The following is a 17239-nucleotide window of genomic DNA, read 5'->3' as shown; positions in this document are numbered from 1 at the left end:
TACCAAAAAGAGAAGCTGAGTGGAGGGGAGTGATTGATACAATAAAAATGTCAGGGCAGGGCAAAGGTTTGCAGCATGATGTTTGCAACTCTTGCTGTAAGTGGTAAGAGAAACGCATGGATGATAGCATTTCATGTAAAAATAACAAATTAAAATAAAGGAACTTGCTCCATAATGGAACAGACCAAGGAATGGGAAGAGAATAATAACCAAAGGTGGCTTCCATAGTTCCAGTTACAGGTGGGTAGCCGTGTTGGTCTGCCATAGTCAAAACAAAATAAATAAATAAAAATTCCTTCCAGTAGCACCTTAATTTTACTTTGTTTTAACCAAAGGTGGGATTGCCCTAAGGAGCCCTGACAATGGACATCCTGTGCAAGGACTTCCACTTGTGCAATTCCTGCATTGCAGGGGGTGGACTAGATGGCCCTTGGGGTCCCTTCTAAATCTATGATTCTATGATTTATAGGCAGTATAAATTGAAGATTTAAAGCAGGTTCAGAGCTATCTCATCAGTTGTATTCTTTCAAAGTCAAGTAATTAATTTAAGCTTTTTGATTTGTTTTTTAGCCTGTTAACCAATTCTTCTTTGACCCCCAGCAGCCTGCCCACTCTCTGTGCTATTTCCAGTCTTAGTAATAATTAAAAGAAGGAGGTTTGCCTTAATTGAAGAGCTATTTTGCAGTGTGTGGGCCCAGTGACTGTTCCTCACTCAAGATGATCCTCAACCCCTCAAAATCTTTGTCTCCGGTGTGATGAATGTCTTCTTCTGAGCTTGTGAGGCTTTATCACTGAACTCCCTTATCTCAAAAGGGAGTTTTGGTAACCAAGATTTATACCTTAGTTTTCCTAATCACCACATATTTATCTCTGCTGGCAGGAGTGTCAGTAGTCAATAACTAATGTGCCATCTTTCCTCCGTTATAGTGCAGATTTAAGAAATTATTGGGGGAAATTAATTAAAACTTTGTGTGCTTAGGTGAACTGTCTCTTCCCTGCCTACCCCGATAGTGTGGATGAATTTTTTTTTAAAGTAGTCTTTATTGGTTTTATTTACACACATTAAAAAATATTTACAGTCTCATCAATACAAATAAAAAAAGAAATAGAAGAGGAAAACAATGAAGAGAAAGAAAAACACGAGGGAAAAAAGGTTAAAATTGGTTTACATGACCACACTTCTCACATACATACAAATCTTCCGATCTTTCTTAATGTACTTTCATTACATCATTGTTTGTCTGCACAGTTTTGATCTTTGTTTCTCATTCTTTTATCTTCAATAGTGTTCAATATTTATTTAGTTACAAGTATCACTCTAGTTCTGCTAATATGGCCTTATTATTGCAATATATTCTTATATATTCTTTAAATATTTTCCATTCACCAAAAGTTTTCTGCGTCATTTCTCCTCTAACTCCTCCTGTCAATTTCGCCAGCTGCAAATAATCTAACATGAGCGTCTGCCACTCTAAGATTGTCGGTACTGATTCGTTTTTCCACTTTCTAGCTACAAGAATTCTAGCTGCTGTGACAGCGTACATAAATAGTGTGGATGAAATATAACAAGATTTACACACAGAAAGAGCACTTTTTCACCTTCCCAAGCTTGGAAACCCAGTGGTAGTTCTGAATGGAGCTGAAAGTGGAGAAGCCACGATAGGACAGTGCTGGGACTTGCCAGCCTGGAAGGACCCCTGCTCAATAGCCACATATATCTACATAGTGCTGAATTAATATCTCCCAGCCTCCATTTTATTACATCTTTATGGTAAAAGTGCCATGTCTCCTCTGTCCTGCAGGAGCACTCAGCTTAAAAAGCAGAAAGCATGCCTGTGAGCTGATGCAGGCTGAGACAAGGCACACTGTGCAGTTAAAAATATCGGTATATCTCAAACTTCTGCACCAAGATAGCCCATTTTTTGTATTATATATAAATTATGCCAGTTAAGCAGATATGCATTGGCTTGTTTGTCTGAGATACTTTATTTTGCCTCTGTTAGTCAGGGCAGGATGAGACCATTGGCTTAGGCAGCAGGATTGGGGAAGATGTGAGTTGGTTCCTCCCTGCACACTTGCAGTGCCTCAGGTGTCAGCAGCATCCTGCACAACTCCACAATCCAACACCCTCCAGCCTTCCGTTGGGTGTCACAGTTGTGGCACTGGCTGCAGCATCCCATGCGACTGAACTCACCGTGCTCCTCTAGCTCCGCCTTGGGCACTGGCCTGGATACTTAACCAGCCTTGCGGCTCTTGCTGCTGCCTGGGAGATGCTCCTGCGGGGCTCTCCTCCTCCAAGGGCCAAAGGAGGGATCTTCCTCAGAGAGAGGCATTTGGGGTAACTAGAAATCCTCCTATAAAGTTGCCTTCTGTTTCAAGTTACAAGGTATTCTCCCAGCCACCTTGCCCAGAATATAGTGGTACCTTGGTTGTCGAACTTAATCTGTTCCAGGAGTCGGTTCGACTCCTGGAACAGTTCAAAAACCAAGGCACAGCTTCTGATTGGCTGCAGTAGCTTCCCGCACTCAATCGGAAGCCGCATCAGATGTTTGGCTTCCAAAAAACAGTCACAAACCGGAACACTTACTTCCGGGTTTGTGGCGTTCGGTAGCCTTCGGTAGGTTTCTGAGTAGCAAGGCATTTGACGACCAAGGCACTACTGTACCTCACTCTGAGACAAGGAGAAGGGGGAGAGGGCCAGCTAGCAGGGTCATTGCTAATGCAGTGATAAAAGGAGAAAGAAGAGCAGGGGGGGAGCTGAGGATGGCCAGAGGAGCAGGGGGGTGAGACAGGATCATCTTTTTGCCCCAGCTCTGAGTCAGGGTGGGGAGTAAAGTATCCAATGCAGTGGGATGTAGCCTTGCCCTTTGATCTCCAAAATCCCCACTGAATCCCTTTCTAGCTTTAGATGTTTTGTCCAGAGCCTTTTTCCAATGTCACGAGGACTAGGAACATGCTTTTAAAAAATGAAAGGGGAGACTCTGAGGATGCTTTATGCTTTGCCCATACCAATTTTGTTCCTTTCTGGAGAACAGCTTTGCTAAATATAAGCCCCCTACCGAATAAACATTTAAAAATAAAGTGCATGAACTTGGAGTACATATTCAAAAGGACACGACAGCTCCTTGAAAACCCCAGCCTACACTTCCCAGCTTCATGGATGAGGATATGGAGGCAAGTACCTTAAGCACTTTTGAACATAGCAGTTTGTCTCCTAAGCATGAATACAGAGGAATATGGAAGCAGTTTGCTGCCTTACCTTGGATTTGGATGCTGTTTGGCTGAAACGACAGGTTTGCTGACGGCTCATACGCCTTCAGATGGGTTCCTCCAAGTTGGTGGATGCTGGAAGGCTGTGCTGTCCTTTTCTGTATCAAAGGAGGATGAGCAGAAATTCTCCTGGGGCTTATATGATGTGGAGAAAAAGAAGCAGAAGCTGAAAATCTGAAGAATTAAGGGACACACACACACACACATACACACACAGATGGTCAAAAGGGAATGTTAGATTAATTTAGTTCTAGATACATTTTGTTCCATGCCATAGACTGCAAAACGACTATTTGTATGCACAATGAAACAAAACTCATCATGTAGACTGTAGAATGTGCCACCCCCTAGAAAGTTATACGACATCAGCTGCTGCAGTGATAAGGTGCAAGCATATCTCAGTAAAGTCAGATCCCCACCTTCTCCTCCAAGGGTCATCTGATGCTCTCGGGATGGGGAACTCTCTGCCATGACATCTGCACTGCACAGCTTTCACTGCAGAATTACGCAAACATTTTGGAACTGCAGACTCCATTCATAAACTGCACAATGCAGAAGTTTGAAGTATTACAGTGTAGGTTTACCGTTTGTTCAGACCAAAATACTCTGGGATTCATTTTTACAATTTTTGCATTTACAGGGAAATATTATTGATTAGTTTCTAGGGAGCTGAAACAATGCACAGATGGATGCCTTTCTCGTGTAAAGAATTATTTGATGTTATCCTCTGGTGTGTGTGTGCAGGGGAGGAGCTGATACAAAATTCACCTGTGAAATCTAATCAATGAAAAATTGCTTTAACTGTCAGCAGAGAAGAAGGGAGACAAATCCTTTAGAACACTTTACATGAAAGCAGTTTTAAAGATTTCATATTGGATTTAACATCTAAGAAAAGCTTGCAAATGATAGTACAATGTTTTGTATAGCCAGACAGGTCCCCCCTTTAAGTAGACATTAGTGGTCTTTATAATGATTTACGAATCGTTTCATGAATTCCTGGCTTACTCAACTTGGTGACTATAGCACCTACTTATATAGCCTGCCATCTCACAAAAGAAAAACTTGGCCGTGTTTCAATCCAGATTTGTCCCCAAATAAATCACAGCGTGTTACTGGGGGAACGGCAAATTAAATTTTGTGTATGCAACAATCAATACCAGCTTGTAACCACCAGGAAACCCCCACCAGAAATTGTGGCCATGCCCTGCAGTCCAAGCAGACAATCACAAGCTGGGTTATGAGAGAGACAGAGAATTCTGTCTTCAAAGGCTGGGGAAGATCAGCTCAGACAAAGCGATTGCCCTCTTCTCCCCTGTCCAGAGCCTCACTGTACAGTTAACAATGCAAACAGGTGTGGGCGGCTGCAATATGGTACCTCATCAAAGCCCCCACCCACCCTATAATGCCTAAGGTTCCTATCCCTAAACCCACTTAGCTGGGCATAAGTCCCATTGAATTCAACAGGACTTACTTCTGAGTAAGTATGCTTAGGATTGTGCTGTAAGGCAGAATCATTGCACATGTCCAACATTTCACATATGAAAAGAGGGACACCCTTGTACACTAGGGACATATAGTACATATAGGACTCTGTTCCCATCTTTGTCCTGTTTTCTGGTGATGCCTAAGTAGCCAGCCTGTTCTGTACTACCCACCTTCTCACTGCAGCACTCTCGCCCCAGCTTTATTTGGAATAAGTAGCTGCTTCTGTGACAATGAGGTAGTTGAGGGGCTTTTAATCTCAAAAGCAGAAGTGTGTGGTTCATTTGGCACTCCTAGAAGCTTGTGTGTGTGTTTCAGATTGGCATCTAATCCACCACCCAGATTGGGGAAACCATGACCCTTGAGATGCTGTTGAACTCCAACTCCCATCAGCCCAAGCCAATAAGGCCAATGATTGGGGAGAATTGGAGTCCAAAAACATCAAAGGTTTCCCAGCCCTGATTTCCACACAATGAAAGCAGGCTTCTTCAGCCAGATGGGTTCCTTGTCTCTGAGAGGCAAGGAAATGTCAGATTATCTCCCTATTGCAATGATGACACACTCTGGTGCATAAATGTTACTACCAGAGATCCAGAACAGTGCACAGAATAGTTGGTTTCCTTTAACTACCGATCCACTTGAGCTTTATATCATTCTTCCCAGCACTTTACTTGCCTGAAGAAAACCATTTCAAAAGAGTGCTCTGCTGAAGTCCTACAGAAGCAACTCTTTATTTTACAAGCACAAGAAAATGTGACCGTCCCTCATTGTACTTGTAGGCAAGAAGAGGTTGGTTTATAGGCCGCTGGGAAGAGTTTCCTTCTGTGCCTCAAAGGAAGATTTGCTTACTTATTGCTATGATGGAAAGCCTGCCGAGACTCCTGTCTCTGTTTCAGCTTCTGCTCTTTAGTTTGCTCTTCTCTTCCTGGCAGCCTTAATTGCCTGTTCAGACATTTCTGGAAAGTGTACTGGAGCTACAATAACTACACTTGGTGTTTCTAAGGTTGATCACCACCCACTTGGTTTTCTTTCTTTGTGCTACTGGAGAAGGATTTCGCCTTCTCTGAGTATCCTAGTCGGGCAATCATAGTGATCTTCCCATAGATAAAAAGCATCTCTCCCTTTAGATTTTTGTCTTCACAGAAGGTAATGCCTTTGAGAGCCAGTTAGGAGATCAGCCCTTCTAATATTTCCATTCCTTCTCTCTCTCTCTCTCTCTCTCTCTCTCTCTCTCTCTCTCTCTCTCTCTCTGAAAAACAGTGGCAGTGGGGTGGGGGGGTGAGTTGTTGTTAATGCTTTCCTCTACCCTTTCCAGATAAAACATGTCCTCTTCTGGCTGCTGCCCTGTGATAATAAAATTAACTATTCTTCACCCTGTCAGTGCAGCCAACATCTAGGGACAGGCGTCTTTTTACCAGGAAAACTGCTTGGTATTGGAATGGTAGCATCCCCAGGTATCCTGTATGTTGCCTTGAGGTGCCATTAATAGATAAATAACAACAACAATCCCTTTAACTCAGGGCTGACCCGCCTTTTTAGACCTGACAGCTAATTATACTGCAAGCTGCCATCAGCATCTATTCAGTGAAAATGCAGAACAGAACTATGTGAAATAAATCAAGTACAAATTACAAATGAATAAAACTACTTCCTCTTCAGTCCTTCCAGCCTGACCAAACTGGCTCTCTCCCATGGCTACATTTCATTACAAACAGTAACACAGGAGCAACGTTTAGGCGAGCTAGTCATGGAATCTCTTGAGTAACATGTAGTTTCGTCCTCAAGCTCAGTTCAGAGTCAAAGGCAAGGAAAGCAAATTTGATACTAACTTGCTTACAGATTAGCTACTGTATATGTGGAAATATTAGTATCAGGGATTTGTGCAGTTTCACTTTTGTAAACACAAAATCTCCGAGGGAAAGAAGCAAGAGCAAAGAGCCTCGTTTTCTTGACAGTTGAACCTATATTGGAACAAACAGTAATACATACCATAAAATGAATACTGGAACATAATACTGCTGGTATTTCTCGCTCTCTTTAGAGAATTGTGACATTAAAAAATGGGTTTAGGAAAACATTTCGTTATGATAGCTTGGTTTACCCCGGCCCAAGCTTTGATTTATTGATCCCCTTTGCCTCAGAGTCTGCCATTTTAGCTGAGAGACAATTCCTCAATAAATAGAAAAAAGAGACACCATCCCTTCACTGCCTCCCAGACACGAGAGGAAATTGCTATGCTGACCCTAAAACCACACTGCAATGAGATGCTGAGTGTAGATTTTCCTATAACAAGTCATTTAATTTTCCTGTGATTTGTACTCTGAAACACTCTAAAAGACTTCTGACATCCAACTATCCTTCTCTACACAACCTGAGAATGGGCACTAATTAGTGCTCCTCTTCTAGGACTGATGTCATCAAAATAAAAAGGAGCTATAAATAATACTCCATACTTATGTTTAGACATATTCCTCCTGATGTACCTTCACCCAGATAATTGTCTCCTATTTCATCAGAGTCTTTTTCTTACCGGTATATGCTTGTTTGATTTTGCATCAGCTCCATATTCCAGTAATCCCTCATCTACTTCTCAGTTCATTGTCTACTATTTTTTCCTTCATTTTCCTTTGTAAACATTAAATAATTGAAACCATTGCTATGGATGGATGTAGGAGTGTGACTGAATATCTTGCCAGGATTTCAGCTTAGCTTATTTTCTCTCATCCATCCCACCGTGTCCAAGGCCTGCATGGCCTTTTCTGATAGAGATGACCGTCATCAGCGTACTGATGATACCTTCCCCCCAAACTCCTAATGACTGCTCCCAGCAACTTCATATGGATATCAAATAGCACTGAGGATAAAAACTGCATAACTGCCAGGGGCCAGAAAGTACTCTTCCAATGCACTATTATTTAGGGAAGTTTCAAATCTGTGATATTCTAATGTATTTTAATATTTGTTGGAAGCCGCCCAGAGTGGCTGGGGAGACCCAGCCAAATAGGTGGGGTACAAATAATAAATTATTATTACTAATTATTATCTTGGTCCCAGAGGTAGGACTGGAATCATGGCAACACAGTCCTCTCGGATACTATAGTCAAAGGTGTCTCTAAAGCCGCACAGAGATCAAGAAGCAAGGTCACTCTTGCCTTGTCCATCTCTCTGTCAAGGTCACCCATCAGGGTGATCAAAGGCAACTCAGTCCCATAGCCAGGCCTGAACCTAGATTGGAATAGATCTGCATACTTCATGGGATCCAAGAATGCTTACAGCTACCCTGCCACAACCCTCTCAACCATCTCTGCCCCCTGCAAAGGGGTTATTGGTCAATAGTTGTTCCAGACCAACCCTTCCAGTCAGTTAACAGGAGGGAACTGCATTGGCATTCCCTGCACTAAACCATGGTCAAGTGTTACAGCTTTTATAAGTGTCTCCCTTTAACTGGATTTTAGTTGAACCTGCTATCCAGACTTTGCTTTGAGACTAGCCTATTTTAGCTGCTGTGCAAATAACTTCTGCAGGTATCCTAATGCAAACATAGGTCTATCAACCTTTTTTAAGAAAGTGAACAGCAGCAGAACTGCAACACCACCAACAAAGCAAAGCCACTTCCCTCCATTCTATGTGGGTCCACTGAACTGGGACTTCCAAGATTATTCCATGAAAGGTAAAATGGGGTAGGGACACATCCTGCCCTGATCATCTGGATAAGCTTTCCAAGATAGGATGGAGTAGGACCTAAGGTATTGCACACCTTATTAGAAAATGTTGCTTGAGGTACATGGCATACAGTGGTACCTTGGTTTATGAACTTAATCTGTTCTGGAAGTCCGTTCTTAAACCAAAACCATTCTTAAACTGAGGAGCACTTTCCCTAATGAGGCCTCCCACTGCTGGTGCCCTTCCACCATTCGGCTTCCATTCTTAGACCAAGGTAAAGTTTGCAAACAAGGACACTACTTCCGGTTTTGCAGTTTGTAAATTGAATAGTTCATAAACAGGTCTGTTCTTAAACCTAGGTACCACTGTACTTAAATTTAAGGTGAGATTCTCAGGATGCTAAAAAGTAGTTGATTTGCCCCCAATAAACTTCTAGTTATGAAGGTCTCTCTCAAACTAAGTATAAAAATATTTGGGAGATAACCAACGCCATTTAATAAAATGAGAACTTTATTAGGGAGGTTCTTTTTCTTATGCAAATTTGACATCAGAGAATAATTTCTAATATTTCAATTTCTCTGAAATATAAACTTACACTAAACTCTTAAATACAAATAAATTAATAATAATTCTGCTGGTCTGAAAAAAGAAACATTCAGTACAGCAAAATATGTCCCAGTTGTCTATGGTTATAAAGGAATAGAGGTTGATTTAAGAGGCATATATCAAACATTCTATTTTAGAAAAAGCAGTTAATTTTTCATTATGTGATACAGGAAATTTCTCATTTAATCTACCTGGAGGAAATAAATGGTTGCAACATATTTCTTTCCAAAATGGTTGCCTTTAATTATATGCCTTGCAGATGAAAACTGAATCTAGGAAAATGCAGTTCTACCTTGCTGTGATGTCTAACATTCCAGACATAAGTAAAGATGTGAGATCACAATCTAATCAGCGAGAAATAGCTGCTCACAGCATACAGTAATCACTTACAGCTGCCTTTTGAATGCATAGCTATGTAACATTTATTAGCAGATTGCATATGTATATGATAAAAACTAGCTGTGTATTACAAGTGTGGCTTCATGATGACAAAGCTAAAACTTTTACAATGCCATTCTATGCATGACACACTGTTCAGCCACAAGGCAGATTTAAACCTATCGAAATCCATTCAAGTGTGCTAAACTCAGAACTAGTGCCGGGGGGGGGGGAGGACAAGGATTTATTCCATGCTATTTAGGACCTCAGTATATTGTGATTGAAAGTTTGAGGAGTGAATGAGCCAGCAGGATTTGGAATCGGAACGTCTTCCATTTTGAAATCTGTCTGACATCATCATTGGTTGTTTTTGGCATCAGCTGAAAACCTGCCTTTATAGGCAGGTGTTGGTGATGTGGGTCTATGATGCATTTCTTTTGCAGCAAGGAAAAGTAGTTCTCTCATATATATATATGAGTTCTCTCATATATATAAAAAGTAGTTCTCTCATTCATATATATATATATATATATATATATATATATATATATATATTGTTTTATTGTTTTTGATGGGATTGTTGGATTGCTTGATATTATATCTGATATGCTCCATCCTTCGATCATGTAAAAAATGAAATGAATAAATAAACCACAGGACTCCCAGCTCTGTCCTCCAGCAGAGGGTGGCAGTCCAGGTGGGTTCAGGAGGAAAGGTGGGAGGCTGCCATTAATGCCACCCCCACCAGCATCTGTTACCTGAGGCAGTAGTTGCACTCCATCTAATGATAGGGCTGGACCTGCCCAAGACATTATTAATCTCAGGGGTTTGGTAGGTTCCGAATTTGATGGTTTGGTGGATGGTGATATTCGTTTAAGCAAATCTGAGTAGAAATATGCTATGGGAAAATTGGAATCATCACAAATCAGCCATATAGCAGATTGGAAGTACCAGTAGATGTGACCAAGAATGGTTATATGACAATTAGTTTAAGGAATGTCCTTATTTTAAAGAGTGGTCTCTTATTTGCGAATATCAGAGCTGTACAGAACACAACAGATGTCTTTTACTTGCATGCAATGCACTGCCGTAGAAATGTAAGGAATTTCAGTGGTTTCAGACACTTTGGCTCAGATTTTTCATTGTTTTGGAAATCCTGAGCCAGTAACCCAAAGACAACTCCCTTCGGTCTGATTAAGTGAGACAGGACAGAAAAAATACCACCCATTCATGGCCTTACCTTTCTGTTTCTGAGTCCCCTGTTGTGAGAGGGGGCACCTGGGTCGGTGGGTTGTGGGGGCTGCCATGCACATTTTGCCCTGGAGAAGCGTGGCTCACCGAGTGCGATGGGGGCAAGGAGCCCGTAGCAGTTCCACTTTGACTGGCGTGGGTGTTGGAGAACAGGGCTGCTGCAAGGAGGGCAAAAACATTCACTATTAGGACAGACACATCTTCAGATTCCTCAAGTGAGGATCTTAATTCAGTCTTCAGCTGCAAATAGGAGGCTTTGCTTTCACTACACCAGAAGTTTTAAACATGAGTAAGATTATGTTCACCCCTTTGTACAGCAAGGCAAACCTCAGCCACACAGTCATATTTATACACTGCCTCCCCCCACCCTGGGGAGAGCCAATGTGGTTTAGGGGTTAGAGCATCAGGCTATGACCTGGGAGACCAGGGTTCAAATCCTCACTCGGCCATGAAGCTTGCTGGCTGACCTTGGGCCACCCAATTACTCTCAGCCCAACAACTGCCTCACAGGGTTGTTGTGGGGATAAAATGGGGAGGTAAAAGGTAAAAAGATAAAGGACCTCTAGACGGTTAAGTCCAGTCAAACTTAACTATGGGGTGTGGCGCTCATCTCCACTTTCAGGCCAAGGGAGACAGCATTTGTCCACAGACTGTGGGAATACACTCCGTGGGTGCGCTTGCACCTGCAATTATTTGTACCTGTTTAAATGTCAATTATGTGCACTATTTAACGTATACTTCCTAGTTAAAGCGAAAGTGAAAGCAGGATTCAATGGGCGACTTGCCGCTGAGATCCCTCCGCTAAGACTTTTTGGCTCCAAGGTTTAAACTTGTTAATGGTCAGTTAATCTGCTTCCCGCCCTTTTCAAGGGCAGCAACAGTGTTCTGATTGGTAAAAGTATTGATCATGACGTTGTCTGTTCGTTGTCAATAAAAGGCTGCGGCTCCCCGTGTTGGGCAGATAGTCGAAGAAGATAGTCGAGTGTTTAGATGGAGTAAGGAACGGGTAGGTTAGAACGAGGGTTGGTTGGGTTGGTTGGGTAGAAGAGCGTGCAGGAGGTAGAGAGGGATAGATCGCGGAAGATTTGGCGGTAAAGGGTCAGCTAGCTTAGAAGATTTTAGAGTGGACAAGCCCAGAGAGAAAGTTGCGTGGCAAGGTACAGAGAGAAGAAAAAGCCCACACGGGTCAGCCAAAGCCATCAAAAGAAACCATGGTTGTCTGTCTTCATTTCATCTTAGTTTAATTTTTTGCAGTTTATTAGCGCTTTTGTTTGGCCGCAGTTTTGGCCACCTTTTATTTGGGTACTTTGCTTCAGGGAACAACTTAGGAGGTCGCAAGTGCTTGCAGGTACATCTACGAGTCACTCATTCATCCGAACTACTCACGCACCCTTCAGAGTCAGCCTGGCGGACAACCTTCTTCACGGCACGGTGTGAGTTAAGCTCCGGAATTACCGGCCGTCCCGTCTGCAGGCTTGGCCGGCGCCCGTGCAAGGATGCACGTGAGACGCTGGCCACAGATCCCCCAGCAACTGGTATCCCGTGTGCAGTTGACTTTGTCCTGCACGCGGGAGGCTCCAGCGAAGAATCCCTGCAACAGACAGCTTTCAGGGTCGTGTGGCCAGCAGGACTAAACCGCTTCTGGAGCAATGGAACACTGTGACGCAAACCAGAGCGCACAGAAATACCATTTACCTTCCCGCCACAACGGTACCTACTGTATTTATTTACTTACACTGGTGTATTTTGAATTGCTAGGTTCGCAGGAGCTGGGACAGAGCAATGGTAGTTCACCCTGTCACAGGGATTCAAGCCGCCAACCTTCTGATCAGCAAGCCCAAGCGGCTCAATGGTTTAGATCCCAGCACCACCCACATCCCACAAAAAATGGGGAGGAGAACTATCTAAGCCACCTTGAGCTCCTTGAAGAAAAACTGGGATACAAATATAAATAATCACAACAACAGCAATGAGAACAGCAGCAACAACAACAATAATATTCTCTCCATCTTGGCAAGTAAGCAGTATTCTCACAATTAAAGGACACGTCTAGCCAGGCAAAAACAATGGCCCAGGGAGAATCCAGAGGATCAGATAGAGAGACTGGGAGGACCCCACCAAGCCTCTGGGTTGAAGGTCCCCCCTCCCCATTGTAAAGTGCTTTTGAAGGAGCAGACTGAAGTCTTGTGGATTAAAATGAGAGAGGAATTTAAAACCACCTTTGTCAGAAGCAGACTGGACTTATACAGGGGTCCAGGGATTCTCAAGTACTTATTTTCAGTAATCCTTAAAGATAGCTTTTATATAATCTTACGCAGGTGATATAATACACTAAAAAGGATTAAAAGTAGATGTAACAGCATTTGAGATAACTGCTGCTGCTGTCATCTGTGGGACACAGGCTAGATTGTGTTAGGATAATTACTGGAAATTGATATTAGAAAGTATTTGTGGGATAATAAGCTGTACATAGCCTTTATCGCTAACACTCTGCTTATTGGCATTGTTAAAAGAGCAAGGCATGTTTATCTGGTGGAAAATCTAATTAACAACTGCTACAATATGTATAGTAAAACTGGATGTCTGTAGTCATGCCTTCAGAAAGGGATCATAGGGAACAATATTTATGAGCAAACCAACAGCATTAAAATGAGTGAGAGAAACTGGCTGCCACCTTTGTAAAGATGTGTGGATATTTTATGTTTTATTGGAATGTGACCCTAAAGGGTGAACAGCAACGAGGTGCATTCTGTCTTTGCTAGTTCCATAATGGACAGTGTATTTCATTGTACGGAATGTACGGAAGTGAGAGCTGGACCATCAAGAAGGCTGATCGCCGAAGAATTGATGCTTTTGAATAATGGTGCTGGAGGAGACTCTTGAGAGTCCCATGGACTGCAAGAAGATCAAACCTATCCATTCTCAAAGAAATCAGCCCCGAGTGCTCACTAGAAGGACAGATCCTGAAGTTGAGGCTCCAGTACTTTGGCCACCTCATGAGAAGAGAAGACTCCCTAGAAAAGACCCTGATGTTGGGAAAGATGGAGGGCACAAGGAGAAGGGGAAGGCAGAGGATGAGATGGTTGGACAGTGTTCTCGAAGCTACTAACATGAGTTTGGCCAAACTGCGAGAGGCAGTGAAGGATAGGCGTGCCTGGCGTGCTCTGGTCCATGGGGTCACGAAGAGTCGGACACGACTGAACGACTGAACAACAACAACAACAAATTTCATTGTGGTTTTAATAATAAAATATGAAATCGTGACCATGAAGACCCAAGAAGCATTCTATGTAGAGATGATATTGCTAAGTTCACTAGGTGGGAGAGCTTTCACCAAACCTGGGACACCTTCCAGATGTTCTGGACTCCCCACAGCCCCAGCCAGCGCTGCCATCCAAAGCCATCTGCAGGGCCTTGCTTGCCAAAGGCGGATGTAGTAGAATTAAGCTACGATTCCTACAGCTGACGAACTGAGCATCTGAAGAGCCCTGCCAGATCAGGCTAGGGGTTGCTCTTGCCCAAAATTCTGCTTTCATCAGCGGCCAGATGTTTCTGTAAAGGCCAGAACTAGGCGTGAAAAAATCAGCTCTCCACCAATGCTGAATTGGGCAAGCATATTGACAAGGCAGCCACAGCAATGGCTCATCTCTCCGAAAGTTTATGAGAGAATGTGATGCTACCATCCAATACCAAAAGGAAGCGTGTTGAGCATGTTGCTTTATGGAACTGAGTCATGGGCAACTGACAACCATAGAAGTGACACCTCAGCACCTTTCACATGTGCTGCATCAGGAAGATTTGGAGTATCACATGGCAGGACAGAGTTTCAAACAAAGATATGCTCTCCCATGTTTGCACTCCTGTCTCAGCAACGTCTATGCTGGCTTGGTCATGCCCACAGAATGGAAGATGGCAGGATCCCCAAGGATGTGCTCTATGGGGTGCTGGCTTCAGGCATCATGCCTGTTGGCAGACCAACTCTGCATTACAAAGATGTCTGTAAACAAGACATGAAGGCTGGCCACATCAACTCTGCCATAAGGGAATCCCTTGCAGGTGACCTCAGTGCCTGCAGACAGGCATTCAAGTCATGCATTCAAAGCAGTGACCAGAGGAGAAATAACCGCCGGGAGGAGCACAGAGAAAAGAAATGCCATGGGACGTCTGCAGCAGCACAACCAGACACTTTCATCTGCACTAGCTGCAACTAAACATGTCTCTACAGCCACAGCAGACACGGCAACCTTCCAACAGTTTGACTTCACCCCCAAAGGCACACTCCTCCATTGTCTCCCAAGATGGATGGATGGATGCCAGAGACCAGACCTGCGCATAGAATTCCAGAACTGATAGAGCCATCGTGGGGAATCCCTAGCCTACCAAGGGCAACATGGGCCTCCCTCCAGAACTACCTAAATTGTTACTATAGGACTTAATTGTTTGCAAGGTTTATATGCATTTTAATATTAATATTTTATTAATACATGAATGGCCTGTTATAATCCATTTAATTGCTCCCATCTCTTCATTCTCATCCCAATGGCTCCTTTTCTGCACCTTCAGAAAACTCGAGGCCTATAGTGTTGTAATCTCTTCAAAAGAGAAATCAGCCATTTGGAAAGATAATTCTCTGCTGTTTTCATCTTATCCTTGTGATGTTTATGATGCAGCATTTAAATCAACAGAATATTTCTGCATTGAAGCTAAAATTATATATATAATAATTTGTATTTAAATGACAGTAACTGTGACAGGAAGAATGATGTCGTCTTTGTTCAGTACCTCATTATAAAGAGGCATCGAACACAAGTGTTGTCCACCTGAAACATGGCCACTCGCATGCATTGTGTATTTGAAGTTGCACATTTCTACTTCCCAATAGCTGTTAAGAAGAAATCGTGTAGAGGCGATGGACGACGTCACCTTGCACACAATTAAGAAATGAGAGTTTGCATTCTCAAACTGCTTCCAAATCAAAGCTTCTTTTTTATATATAAAAAAAGTTTCTTCCCATCTTAGCACAGAAAGTACTCTGTAATTTAAAGAACCTTTCTGAAATGGGGAATTGCCACCTTTCCTCCTGCAAACTACCAATAATGCCCTAATTCATTTCCATGGGTATATTATTCTTAAATTAGTTCTCTGTCAATCTTTTCACATAAAAAAGACCTCATCTACCTCCTTTTAGAATAATCAAAGTGCAAAAGTGTTGCCGTTTCCTCCACTTAAATGTCTAAGCAGCCATAAAATGGGGCTTTCATAAGCCGAAAAATCCTGCTCAATCTAGGAGCCTTCCAGTTGTGTCTCAGGGCTGCAGGTGTGCAAATCAGTGTCAAAATAAGGGGTCAGTTTGGGGGTTTTCAATGTTTTGTTGTTAAATTGATAGAGAAATCAACTCAGAGCCATGCTATGAATGATTAGATTATACTCCATTACCTGCACAATTGTGTGTGTGTAGTTTTTTAAATAATAGATGCACAGAGCTCCTCCGATGTGGACTGGGATCTTGGTGAGGGTGAAGAAGGTTGACCCTTTCCTTCCATTCTGAAGCACCAGTGAAAATCACCCCACCAAATGTCATTTGCCCTGGAAGGGAAGACGCTATGGGGGCCATAAGGGCAATCTATTAAAATGGACTTTCCTTCCAGGGACAAGTGTTTCTATTCAACAACAGTGCATGAGGGTGGCTGAGCAGCAGCAGCAGCTGCCTCCCGGGGGAAGGGGTGTGACATGGTGTCTGCCAGAGCGGGGTGAGGCTGAGATTGTTTTATTATTATGCTATACAAATTATGTTTTTAATGTTGTACACCACTCTGGGCTCTGCTGATAAAGGGCAGTATATGAATTGATTAAAATAAATAAATAAATAAATAAATGTATAAAAATCTGAGGCTAAATATATTTATGCTGTTGCTTGATTAATCTATTTACAGTGGTACCTTGGGTTACAGACTCTGCTAACCCAGAAATAGTACCTCGGGTTAAGCACTTTGCTTCAGGATGAGAATAGAAATCACACAGTGGCAGCGGGAGACCCCATTAACTGAAGTGGTACCTCAGTTTAAGAACGGACCTCTAGAATGAATTAAGTTCTTAATCCGAGGTACCACTGTACTGTGGATGAAGTTGACTAATCAACTCAAATATTTCATTATGACATGCAAATATAATTTGAATATCCTCTTAGAAAAAAAAGAAAGAAAAAGAAGTCATAGTTGTTTACCTGGCCAAGTAACTCAGCAGTTAGGATTAATAATATATAAAAGTAGTATTTGTTCTTATATAGTTCACTAATGTAAAGGTAAAGGGACCCCTGACCATTAGGTCCAGTCACGGACGACTCTGGAGTTACAGCAGGACAAAAATATCCCAAGTTCCATTTCCAGATTCACCCAGGAATACAGCTGTGCAACTAAAACAGCTGTTCTATTCAAATCTATAGAACTGTTTAGGATCTTGTGGGCTATGAGTTTTAAATTGCATTGGCATAAATGACTATAAATATTTCCTTTTTACATAAGACAAGAACTCAGAAGGCAAACTACAATCTTCTGAACCAGATAAGAGCCAGCAATCTTTTGAATGGCAG

The 17239-nt window shown here is 42.5% G+C and overlaps 1 protein-coding gene across 1 annotated transcript in view; it reads right to left on the bottom strand.

Moving 5' to 3' along the window:
• Positions 1–17239, bottom strand: part of GLIS3 (GLIS family zinc finger 3) — a 155920-nt gene that overhangs the window by 13630 nt on the left and 125051 nt on the right. Inside the window, exons 7-8 of the mRNA XM_033173157.1 lie at positions 10640–10808; positions 3260–3444 (exon numbers count right to left, since the gene is read on the bottom strand). Of these exons, the coding sequence (XP_033029048.1) occupies positions 3260–3444; positions 10640–10808 (354 nt within the window). The remainder of the gene's footprint in view (positions 1–3259; positions 3445–10639; positions 10809–17239) is intronic.

The sequence above is a fragment of the Lacerta agilis genome, chromosome 16 (genome assembly GCF_009819535.1).
Source record: "Lacerta agilis isolate rLacAgi1 chromosome 16, rLacAgi1.pri, whole genome shotgun sequence".
NCBI lineage: Eukaryota > Metazoa > Chordata > Lepidosauria > Squamata > Lacertidae > Lacerta > Lacerta agilis.
The sequence above is the reverse complement of the archived record's forward strand: the minus strand, read 5'-3'. Positions and strand labels throughout refer to the sequence as shown.